The 12643-nt window shown below is 49.5% G+C and overlaps 1 protein-coding gene across 1 annotated transcript in view; it reads right to left on the bottom strand.

Moving 5' to 3' along the window:
* EXT2 (exostosin glycosyltransferase 2) overlaps positions 1-7448 on the bottom strand; it is a gene marked incomplete at both ends in the record, with an annotated part of 126732 nt that extends 119284 nt beyond the window's left edge. Inside the window, 2 exons of the mRNA XM_080706825.1 lie at positions 5596-5685; positions 6913-7448. Of these exons, the coding sequence (XP_080562951.1) occupies positions 5596-5685; positions 6913-7448 (626 nt within the window). The remainder of the gene's footprint in view (positions 1-5595; positions 5686-6912) is intronic.
* Positions 7449-12643: the final 5195 nt, after the last annotated feature.

Here is a 12643-nt window from a genome sequence, read left to right as displayed (position 1 = left end):
TTCTACCTCCAAGCTACACCCCAGCCCTTTTTAAAATCTTTTATTTGGAAGCAGGGTCTTGCTGAGGCTGGTCTTAAGCCTGCAATCCTCAGGTCCTCGGGCTGACATCTCGGCCCCTCAAGAACTAAGATTACAGGTGTGCGCCACCACACCCAGCCTTTCTTTGCTTTACATTTTGTAAAACACATCAGAACCCAGGGGACACTATGAACAGCCCCTCTACCACCTCATTCAGATCCCACTCACCTCTCCCCAGTCATACTTTATTCTTAAACACATTCACAGAAGCAGGAATAATAGCGGGTTTGTGCAGGAACGCTGGCTGGGGCAGTCATTCCCGCCCGAGCCTGGAATCTGGGAGGAAGTGGGCATGGAAGGCAGGGGTGGCTGGAAAGCATCACACCTCCGATGGCGCAGCCCCAGCCCTCTCCAGCCCCTGGCCTGCACAGCGCTTTCCTCCTGCCCCCGAGACTGTCAGTCACGCAGCCCCTGCCAGCTCTCGCCGTCCATCCCAGACACTCAGCCTCAGTAACCCAATTCCCTGCTCAGGAAGCGGAATCCGGAACTGGACCATTAGTGCTTCTCCTGCCGTCTGCCTGCACTAGTGTTTACTCTCCTTAATTAGACAACAGTGACACGATGTTTTAATTGGCTCCAGCAAGTGGTGCGCTGACACTTCATCAGAGAGAGGAAGCAGGTGTGTGTCACACCGATGTTTATTGTTGTGCTGTCCCAGGACTCCGAGCTCGTGGAAATCACTTTCTGGGGCAGTGTCTGCCAGTTGCATGCACTGCAGTCTAAGCCAAAATGTCTGAACTGCGAAACCACACTTTTTTTTTTTTTTTTTGCAATACTGATTGCTACCAATCCCCTCCCTGCCCTGATGACAACCTACATTCCCTTCTAACATGACCAGTTTAAGTTCAAAGATTCTCAAACCACCCCTGAAAATCCCACTCTGTTTGTTTAAGCTTTATGAAACCAAGACTGGTGAATGAGGTAATGTGCAGGCTCAAGACCTCTCCAGCTGCCAGCCTCCTCGCTAAACCGTAATGACGCTCCTTCGTACCCACATACGGTCTGACTTTCCCTGATTAGCATGCATCACCAAGTCCATCCAACATGAACTTGGGCGGGTTCCATGACGGCAAGCAGACTCCACATGGCCCAGGGCCTGCGCAGAGGCACAGACGGGGACCCACACACCAGCACCAGGCGGTGCAGGCGAGCCGAGGCCGGGCTGAGCAGGCTGCTACCCACGGCCTGGGATGACATGATGGAGTGCTTGTGGGGAGAAAGGAAGCAGGCGGGCGTCACGACCTTCTCTGTTACTCTGGGACTCTATCGTTGATCCCACACTAGTTACTGAGTTTGGAGTGAGGCGTACGTCATGCAGGACGGCATGTAGTCTGAAGCAGGCCTCGTGTCACAGATCACACACATGTGATCTCAGAACGAACCACGTCTGCAGCTGGTCCGACTCGCCTCAGCCCAGCCTCGCTACTGACAAGCCTTCGACTTCAGTCGTGGTCTCTTCTGATGAGCTTTCCACAGCGCTATAATGGAGAAAACACTGCAAGCGCCTCTTGCCTTACGGAGCACATGGTTCGCATTGGCTGGAAAGTGAATTTCTCGGCAGCACATTCTGTTTTCCCATTATGGATCCCCAAATCAGAGATCGCTTCCAAAGCTACAAGGGACCAAATAGAAAATGTGTGGCTGAGAAAGTATTAGTGTGATGATCAGGCTCGTGGCAAGCCAAGTATTCTGTCAGTCCAAGAGCGCTCCGGTACTTTTAGCACTTTCCAAGACCTCCCAACTCCGGGCCCTCTCCTCCTGGCCGAGCCCTCTTCCCACCCCTCGACTCTCTGTCCTCCAGGCCGTCTCAAGGGACTTCCCTGATCTCCTTCTGCCCCTGGGCACTCCCAGTTTAGCGTTTGCTTTCCTTTAAGCCATGCACATAATCAAGTCTACAAATGCCTCAAATATAAAACTTCAGGCTTTGCAACAAAGAAAACAAAAGCTGGCTGATCCTACTGGTCATACACACACACACACACACACACACACACACACACACACATTTATGAGACAAGTAAATTTGAACAATGGCTAGATTTTGGTGGATATTTGATGATGTTAAAGAATTACAATTAATGTTTCTAGATAAAATGATAGTATTTTAGGTATGTTTTTTTTTAAAAAAGCTGATTATTACCAGGCATGAAGGCACGTACTTGTAATCCTAGTACTTGGGAGGCTGAGATAGGAGGATCACAGGTTCGAGGCCAGCCTCAGCAACTTAGTGAGGCTCTCTGCAACTTAATAAGACCATAAGAAAAATCAGGTTGGGGGTATATCTTGGGAGATAAAAGAATGCTTCCAGTTAAATCCTCAGTATCAAAATAAATAAATAAATACCAATAAATAAAAGTAAATATGCACATGAAAAGATTGAGAGATATAATGATAAATGTCTCGGGTTTGCTCCCGATAATGGGAATGGGAGTGACAGATCAAGCTGGACAGTGGGCGTGGGGGCTCACTGGACTAACTACTCTTTTTTCTCTTGGAAATTTTCCATAACAAGTTCAAATAAATAAACACAACCACATAAAAAGAGAAATTTGTAGAGGTATGCAAAAAAAAAGATAATAAAATCCCACCAAGGAGTAATAATATTACAGAATATATCAGAGAAAATTAATATTAGTTAAGAATTAAAGAAGTGTATCTGCCAGGTCTGGTGGTACATGCCTGTAATCCCAGCACCTGGAAGGCTCAGACAAGAGGATCTCAGGTTCAAAGCCAGCCTCAGCAACTTAGAGAGACCCTCGGCAACTTAAGAAGACACTGTTTATAAAAAACAGAATAGAGCTGGAGTGTAGCTTAGAGGTAGAATATCCATGGGTTCAATCACCAACAATACAAAATATATATATATATATATATATATATATATATATATATATATAATACATTCCTACCTAAATTAAAACAAAATAGGGTGTATTCATTTTGAGTCACCCCTCCATGCCAGTCTGGTATGGAGCTGTATTTCTATTTTCTGTATTTCTATCTTTCTAATAAACTTCTTTAAATCATCAGCAACTGTCCAAGCTATGCATATTTATTCTTAGCTCAGGACAAGAACCCGTGGTTTATTTCTGTGTTTTGGTCGTTTGGGGTTTCGTTGTGGTTTGAGGGAAATTGTGTCCAGGACCCTAACAGGGGTCCCCGGGAACAGATTCCCCACAACCATACTCTCCCAAATCCGTAACATAATTTGGCGCCCAACATCTTGGGGCAACATGGGGCACGTGGCTCTGTAAGTCCGGTCCACGTGTGATCCCTTTGGTGTATTCATTTCGAGTCACCCCTCCATGCCAGTCTGGTATGGAGCTGTATTTCTATTTTCTGTATTTCTATCTTTCTAATAAACTTCTTTAAATCTCCAAAAAAATAAAATAAAATAAAATAAAACAAAATAGGTATGTGTATTTCATAGAACAATATTTGAAAAATATATAATATTTTAACAATGAGTGCCTCTTGTTAAGGAGTAAAAATAGAGGCAGAGACAATAGTAGGTTTTAACATATACTTGCATACTGTACAACTCCTGTGCAGAGATAGTCTATGTGCTTCATATATCTGATTTCTAAAAATTGAAAGAGAAATAAAAACAGGCATAAGCAGCACAAAGGTCATACTTGCTCGGCACGTTTCCCTTCCGTCTAGGTCCTTGCATTTCTCTTCCTGAAATAACTTCAGAAAACACACCCGTGACTATATAGATTTCAGTAGCTGCTGAAGCATCTGGCCCACCTGTTGTCTAATTTCTGAACAGTATGACGTGCCGCTCCTGCTGAAACCATTCTACACTGTGGTTCTTGCCTCCTCTGAGTCCAGGAGCAAGGACAAAGGATGAGAGAAATTAACAAACAAATCGATTATTCCTCACCTCACAGGAGCCACCCAGGTTTCAAAGTAAAATGCCCTGCGTCAAGATGTAGGAGGCCACGCGCAGACTCGCCATGTGCTACAGGGTTGCCCATGACCCATGCCCATGACCGCTCACAAAAACACAGGAAACACAACGTGATCTCCCGTCTTTAACACCTCAGCTCTAGCAAGAATTCAAACGTTCTCCTCTCTACTTGACACCTTCCCACAGAAAAATGAAACCCCAGATAATAAGAGCGCTTGATAAAAATAAAACCCATCTCCCATGCAGCTACACGTACCAAAATGTCAGCAAAAAGCTAAAGGTCCCAAACAGAAATAAACCTTGTGGTGGGGGGGGGGGACAAAAACTTCAGAACAGGAGGTGAAGATACTGTATTTCCTAGCAGCTCTTTTTCTTCCTTTCTCGATTCTCGGAAGGATCTCCCTTTCCCAGGGCAACCAGATCCCTGGCGCTGCAGCCCTCTGGAAAGGGAAGGCCCCTCCCGGGGCAGAGAGCCCATCAGGCGTGTAGCGCCTTCTCTGGAGCATCTGCATGGCCACACTGCCCTCTGTCGTCCACAATGGTTTCTACACCCAAATCCAGGGGTGGTCTTGGGCGTTTGTCTCTTCTAGTGATAATTCTGTTTCCAGGGAGAAACTCAAAAGTGACTCAAGATAATCACTTAAAGCAAAGAAGGTTTAGATTTCATCTTCTGAGGAAGAGCGGGGCTGAGTGTAGATTTCCACAAATGACAGCTGAGGTCGCGGCCGGCCCTCGGCCGTCATCCTTGTCAGAAGCAATGATCTCGAGAGGGCCGTATCTGCTCTAACAAGACCGGGGATAAACGAGTTCCTACATAAAGTCTTGTAACGATCCTACGCCTTGAATGCTGCCTGGCACCCTCATCCAGCGCCCAAACTTTCTGCTCCCCTCAAGGCCTGGAACCCAGCCCTGAGAGGTGCCCTAAGCAGCACCTCATTCCGGAGCTTTCTAAGAACCTCTGGCCAAGGTGATTCAGTCAGGGCAGGCAAGGGCAGATACACAGGAGGAGTCAACGCAGAGTCACGATCACGGAGCCACGGACATCCAACCCACATCCGCCATTTTACCAGAAAGGAAGGAAAGAAGGGCGCAGGAAGGCAGTGGGCAGAGACAGGTCAAAGGAATAGAGGAAGGGACGGAGGGAGAGGAGGGGAAACCACCACCTGGAACAACAGAGGGCCGCCAACGTCACCACAGAGGGAACAGCCACGGCCCCGGCATCAACCGCACTGACCGCGCCTTGCTCCCCCTCAGCACGCTCTACTTCTGCAGATGCCCCAATTCAGAGACAGCTGATGCAGCCAGTCCTAAGCCTGGCCGTGGGAGTTGGGGTGCTTCACTCGGGAAAGCGCCCAGAGTAAGAAAAGGAATCGTTTCTGAGAGGCTGCGCTAGGACATAAGCTCCCACTGATTCTCCCCAGTGAATGGGGTCTCAACTTTTACGCCTCAAGGAGGCAAGTGCCGAGCGCAGTTTCCTAGTTTAATAGACTATTCGAATTATAAAATACATACCAGCAGACTCAGGAACATAATTTCATAAGGACAAAAGGAGCTTGCCCTTACCTAATCCTCAGGGACAGCCCCAAATATCCAAATACACCCACCTGTCTCTGGGGACATCCAGGGCAGTGTTATAGTCCGGGGGACTTCCAGGCAACATGTTGAACAGCAGGTGATTTGTGCCTCGATCCCATCTGTTAAGAAATTAAACACGGAGAACTCTATGAATTCTTAATAGAATTCAGCTATGAAGAAACAAGAGTCAGCAACTGGGTAACAAGCCCAAGCACCACTCACCACCACCACACACATACACACATACCACGCTGCTGCCGCCGCCACCACCACCACCACTACACAAGGCCACTTCTCAGGTGTGCCAAGGAAACTCCTGCAGGTATCAATACTATGTCAGGTGGTCTGCCTCCTTGGAAGAAGAAATGTGTGGGTGTGTACGCCAAGAGTGTCCACTTCAGAACCAGTTCGCACAATGACAAATTGAAAACGGCCAGGCATGGTGGTGCACGCTTGTAATCCCCGCGCTTGAGAGGCAGAGATAGGAGGATGGCGCAGGTTCGAAGCTAGCCGCGCTGGCTTAAGAGACCCTGTTTCCAAATTTTAAAAAGTATAAAAAATAGGTCTGGGAATGTAGCCCAGAGGTAGAAGGGTTTCCAGAAACCCCAGTACCACCAAAAAAAAAAAAAAAAAAAACCAAAACTGAAAACCACCCAAATGTTCGCCATCTGGTTAAAGAAACAAAAAGTAAGCAAAATGTTTGAAAGTTGACTGAATATATTATAGAACATCCATAAAATGAATACCATATAACCTTTAAAATTATATAATAAAAATTATTATAAAATTATTTTTGGAAGTATATTGAAATTATTAATATATTAAATAATTACAAAATTATTTGGATGTATAGTCGTCATCATCTAATAAGGAAAATAAAGCAACCAAGAGCGTGTGCTATGTTATGATAACATCCCTGACCAAAAAATTCACAGAGATACACACACCTGTGTATATTTTTATATAAAAATTATTGCAAAGTAAAACCAAAACATTAATAACGGTTATTTCTTAAAAGACAGGATTATGGAATGAACCTTACATTCCTCTTTTGCTTACCTGTATTTTCAAACCTCTTAAAGTAAACATGAATTACCTAAGTGAGTACAGTAGGTGGGGTGCAGTGTATTTAAGTATATGAAGAAAGTACGGGAAGAAGAGCCACCCTTAGTGTATAAGCCCTAAGCAGCCGGGGACGCCCAGCAGCACCAGAGACAGGACTGCCTCACCCTGCCAGCAAGGCCTCGTGCTCTGAGCTGGTGGCTCACGCTCCCCTGCTGGACGAGACAGCATCTGGAAGCCAAAGGCCCATTCCAGTGCCCCTTGGGCCCCCACGCGTCCAGTACCTGGAGAGCTGGGCCAGCGCCTGCGCCGTCTCCTTGATGCGGAGAGCATTCTGGTTGAGCACGTCGATGGGGGGGACAAACAGGCAGGCGCGGTTGATGTCGTCGGTGTAGTAGTCGCTGTCGGAGATGGCGGTGAGCAGCTCGTTGTACTCCCGGGAGATGGTGTTGCTGATTGGGACACCGGAGTCGTCCACGTACTTCTTCAGAGGGTAGATGTATACCTTGATTTTGTTCTTTGGGTTGAAGCCGCAGCGGTAGACATCAAAACATGTGTGCATTCTGCAGCTGAGATCCCCCCGCTCCGGGATGGGACTCTCGGCGGGGAGCCTGACCACCGGCACGTCCCGGACGCTGCGCTTCTCCACGCTCCAGTCGCTGGTGGACTCGATGGAGTGCGGCCAGAACTGAAATGTGCCGGTGGCGATGAGGCCCAGGAGGACGACGGAGAAGAGGGTGATGTAGTAGATTCGGTGCTTGGTCTTCATTCTTGGGATGAGGGCCGGACCCCGGATGTTGTACTTGACCGACGCACACATAATGACACACACGGCCTCTTCTTCACGCTCCTGGTCACCAGGGACAGAAGCAAGAAAAAGCAAGTGCTGAGGGTGGCGAGGGGCCCACCAGCGTCAGAGGACCGCACGACTCTGATTATACCCGTTCCTTTCCCGCAAGTTTGGTGAAGTAGCAAAAGGGAATTCTTGGTATTACTGATATACACAGTAAGCATTTGTATACACGATTATAGAGCGCATGACATGCTATTTACATTTAATACTACACATATGTTTAAGTACCGATGCATGACATAAAATCATAACTACACCCTATAAGCTGCAAATTCAGGGCCCTGAAAAGAAGGTCCTGGCCAAGAAAGATAAAAAGCGGAAGAGTTTAAAAGTGTTAATTCTGTCTGGTTTTGAAACACCTGCCTAACATAAAATGATGCTTTGTCTAAACAAACGGAAGCTTAGTTATTCTAAAATCTGTTTTTGCTCGTTTATATATCCAAACGTTATGGAGCACCTCCCATGCACGGTGAAGGAAGCAAAGACTCTTCAGGGGAACTTAGACTCGAAGAGAAGACAGACAAGACTAAGCAAACGCAGGATGGGGAAACACCACTGGGAAACACTGGCAGAGCCAAAGGCTCTCAGAGATCGGTTTTTAGCCTTCCAGCCAACTATGCAGTGCTGTTTTCTAATGAAGGTGACGGCTGGCAGATTTCTTTTTTTCTTGGTGGTACTGGGGTTCCTGGAAGCCCTTCTACCTCCGGGCTACACTCCCAGACCTATTTTTACATTTTTATTTGGAAACAGGGTCTCCTAAGCCAGCGCGCACGGCTGGCTTCGAACCTGCGCGATCCTCCTGTCTCCGCCTCCCAAGCGCGGGGATCACAAGCGTGCGCCACCGCGCCCGGCTAGCTGGCACATTTAGATGGAGGGAAGGAATAAACAAAGGAGCGGGCAGGCGGACAAAGGAGGGAGGGAGGCACAGGGTGGCAGGCCCATTTCCAAAGACACAGGACAGTAGTTCTTCCCAACCACGAACGCACTTGACGCTTTTCCAACCCAAAGGCAAAATCTAGGTCGGCATTCCCCCTGAATCTGTGCTTGGGATTTTCTGTGACCGAGAGAAGTGACATTCTGAGACTCTTAAGGCTGGACTTTAAGAGCCCCCACAGCTTCGCTTTGGTCCTCTTGGAACCTCTGAGGCCCGCCATGCTGTGAGGAAGCTACATTCCCAGAGGAAGGCAGCTCCGGGCAGATCCCAGAGCACACCGCACGTGCCCGCCACGCAGGTGACCGAGTTGCCGGCAAGTTAACGGCGGTGGCTGTTTTAAGCCACTAGGTTTTGGGGTGGTTTCTTGCATAGCAAAAAAACAGCCAACAAGCACCACAGACTGCGATAGAAAGGAGAAGGTTTAGTCTCAGCTGGAGCCCAGAGTTCCCCTGCAGACCACAATTTAAGAGCCTTACCGAGCCCGGCCCTCCCCCGGTGCTAGAGGCTGTGCGGCGGACAGAGCCTGTGGTGCGCTGACACCGCACAGGCCTGGTGGCGTTCCACGTCAGAGTCCCCACCCACACAACGGGCTCTGCACCCACTGCTCTTCTAGACAAGCTCTGACTACAAAGGGAAGTGGCTGTGAAGCTCGGACGCTGTTCTCGGGCTTGTCAGTCGCTTTCACTGTGGATAAGGGAGCGCCGCCCATCACTGCCCACACAGCAGAAGTGCGGCCTGCCCGGCCGGCTGAGCACTGCCCCGCCGTGAATACTGTGGTCACTGCTAGCTTTTCGGGGAGAATGTGCTGGACGGTCATGGATAATCTCAACTTGCATCTCTCTGAGGCCATGACCTGGAACATATTAAGGAATTAGCTTGTCGTGGACTACTGTGCAGAAATTCATACATTTTAACCTTAAAGATGACCATCTTTGGGGTGTATGCATCAGCCACTTAATATATGCTAAATGGTTCCAAGACAAAAATACTATCATTCTAAAACAGCCAGCAGGATGCTCCCAGCCCCCCCCCCACACACACACACACAACTCAGGGACCCCCAAAGCATGGCGCCCTGCTGCTGTGTCCCCTGGAGTTTGCAGAGGAGAGGCTGGGGAAAAAACACAGGCAAGGAGCTGCCCTATCCTGGCCCAAGTGCTTCCAATGAGCTCCCAGGTTCCACTTACAGCCTCAACCAGAGGCTCCCAAGCCCGTCAAGAGTGAGGACCACAGGGCATGTGTGTTAAAACGCAGACTCCCCGGCCCACCACTGGGCTTGTTCTCAAAGGTCTAAAACAGGATCACAGGACCTGCCTTCAACAAGCTTCTCGGCTATTTATTTTGTGCAACCAAGTTTGAAATCATTGCTAATCTTAAACAAACTATCTTTTTAACAGTGGTTTTCAAGCTTTTTTTTTTAAATCTCAGACCCACAGTATGAAATACATTTTATACTGTGACCCAACATAGAAAGGTGTATGTGTAATATGTGTCACAAAAATGGCACTTAGCCTTAGTACACAGTATCAGCCACAGAATATGTAAGGAATCCTCTATTTTTCTATTCTGTTCCACTACTGCGGGACTCCTCCGTGGAAGTGGTGGAAAAAAGAGTGGGCGGGCACCACCATGTCAGAGTCCTACACAGCACATCTTGCCTACTACCTGTCATAGTAAATAGTGCTTCCCGTACGAAGGAAGGAAGGAAGGGAGGAAGGAAGGAAGGAAGGAAGGAAGGAAGGGGAAAAGGAAGAAGGAAGGACAGAAGGAAAAGGAAGGAAGGAAAGGCGGGAAGGAAGGAAGGAAGGAAGGAAAGGAGGGAAGGAAGGAAGGAAGGAAAGGAGGGAAGGAAGGAAGGAAGGAAAGAAGGAGAGAAGGAAGGAAAGGAGAGAAGGAAGGAAGGAAAGAAGGAGAGAAGGAAGGAAGGAGAGAAGAAAGGAAGGAGGGAAGGAGAAAAGGAAGAAGGAAGGAGAGAAGGAGAAGGAAGGAGAAGGAAGGAAGGGGAAGAAAGGGGAAGGAAGGAGAAGGAAGGAAGGAGAAGGAAGGAAAGAAGGAAAGGAGGGAAGGAAGGAAGGAAAGAAGGAGAGAAGAAAGGAAGGAAAGATGGAGGGAAGGAAGGAAGGAAAGAAGAAGGGAAGGAAAGAAGGAAGGAAGGAGGGAAGGACGGAAGTAGAGACAAAGTCAGAAGAAAGGTTAAGGTAGTTACTTGCTTGGGAGATGATCTCAGAGAGAGCAAGGAGAGACGGGGATCCAGGAAAAGCCAACAAAGTGGGTTAATAAGCTGGTTACTGCTGCAGGCAACAGCAGAGTCTAGGACCGGAGACTACCCCTGTCCCTCAGAAGGCCGGGAGGCCAGGGCATCTATCTGGATTTCTTGTCTACTATGACTGCCTGGTCTAGTATCACCTCAGACCCTGTACTCAACAGCACTCAACAGGTCTGGGTATTATACTTTCCTTGCAATACAGTTATCCTGATAAAGAGCTGTCGTTCCCCTGAGGAAGGATGGGGGAATGCTTGTCTTGCAAGAATGTGGCAAGATCCTTCCTCAAAGACACCCAGCCTCCCCCTCAATCCCTGGGACATGGTTTGAGAACTGGCTCCCATCAGAACACTAGGTGAGGGCAGTGGTTTTTCCGCTGCAGGGGCTGACATGCCTGCTTACCAGCTCTTGGTTTTCTTCCTGGCTCTGCAAGTCGAGAAGACCCAACTGGCTGCCCACCTGCTGCCCATGGGAACACTGTGCTTGACAGCAGCATGGCGGGTCAGGACAACCTGGCGGTGAGCCTGGCCTTGCTGCCATTATGGGGCCATGTCTGCCTTGCCTCTGATGGCCAAGGGCCACCACCTGCCCACCGCTTCTCCAGATTCATGTCATCCTCAATTGACACCTGAGAACCCAGTTCCGTGGCCTCCAAAAATCAACCTCAGCCTACAGAACACCACCAAGCGTCTCAAAGATGCTGGTCCCCTCCTTGGGCATTCCATATTCCCAGAGTGGGGGAGTGCGCCCTCCTCGGAATGGGGCAGGTGCTGGGTTTCTGGCCTCGAGTAATCAATCTATCTAAATCCTCCATTCCCCAATCTGTCTAAATCCTCCACCCCCTGACCCTCTGACTCCTTCCTCAACACGCTGCCAAGACAGTACTGACACTCCCTGCCTTACTGCAGCCCAGGGTTTCTTGACCTCTGCACTGTGATATATTGGGGCCAAGATAATTCCTTGGTGTGGGGAGCTGTTCTGCACATTGCAGGTGGGTTGGTAGCTCCTCAGCCTCTACTCAGTAAAAGCCAGAAGCAAACCCCCGTTTTAAAAACCAAAAACACATGCAGACATTGCCAAATCCGTCTTGGGGAGACAAAACGCTCCCAGGGTGAGAACCGCTGGTAGAGATCACAGTCACTCCAGGCCTTGAGGCGCCTGCCCGGCAGCCTGGCAGGCCTGGCTCCAAGTGTCCTGCTGGATGAACCCTGGGCCAGGGACCATCTCCCACGTCGCACACTCTCTAACCAGCCTTATATCCCACCACCACCCCGCTTTGGGGAGATTCCCACCATAGGCGTTCCACCATAGGCGCTCCTGCCAGTCCAGCCGGCCAGGAACGCTGAGACAGGAGGGAGACGGAGCAGATCTTGAGGCAGACATGCACAAAGTGGCCACTCTCCTCTACCATGGGACAGGACCTCTGTTGGCCCTGGGATCTCAGGAAACTGGAGAGTCCTTGGGGCCTCCACCCGTCTTCCCATACCAGGCTTTTCCGTCTCGGGCCCTGAGCCTAGGAGAGGCAGCCATCAGGCCGTGCTTTTTCTTTCTTTCAGTCTGGGCCTGATCTGCCACGGGCTGCCCTCTGCCTTTCCCACTCCGCCCTGAGCTGACCTCCACTGGCCTGCGCCCAGCATGCTCTCACCTGGGAGCTTCTCAGGGACACTGGGGCCAGGGGACTGCACTCGCCTCACCGGCACCACTGTCCACGCGCCGCTAGTGCCGGCCACTGCTCTCCCAGTCCTGGATCTCACCCCAACCCCCACGGGCGAGCCTCGCGGGGAGATGTTCGAGAGGAGCAGGGGTTACCAACACCTCACTTAACACTGGCCAAGGGGCCCTGCGCCCTCCGAGGGCGAGGGATCCCACTCCAGAATGGATACTCAGGGCCTGCTTCCCAGAGCCACTTCCAGTACCAACTGTCTCGTTTGTGCTCTGCCAAACTAGGGAGAAACGCCTTGGACA

Source organism: Muscardinus avellanarius (genome assembly GCF_963383645.1).
Source record: "Muscardinus avellanarius genome assembly, chromosome: 1".
Lineage (NCBI taxonomy): Eukaryota > Metazoa > Chordata > Mammalia > Rodentia > Gliridae > Muscardinus > Muscardinus avellanarius.
Note: the sequence above shows the minus strand (reverse complement) of the source record. Positions and strands in the feature narration are given on the sequence as shown.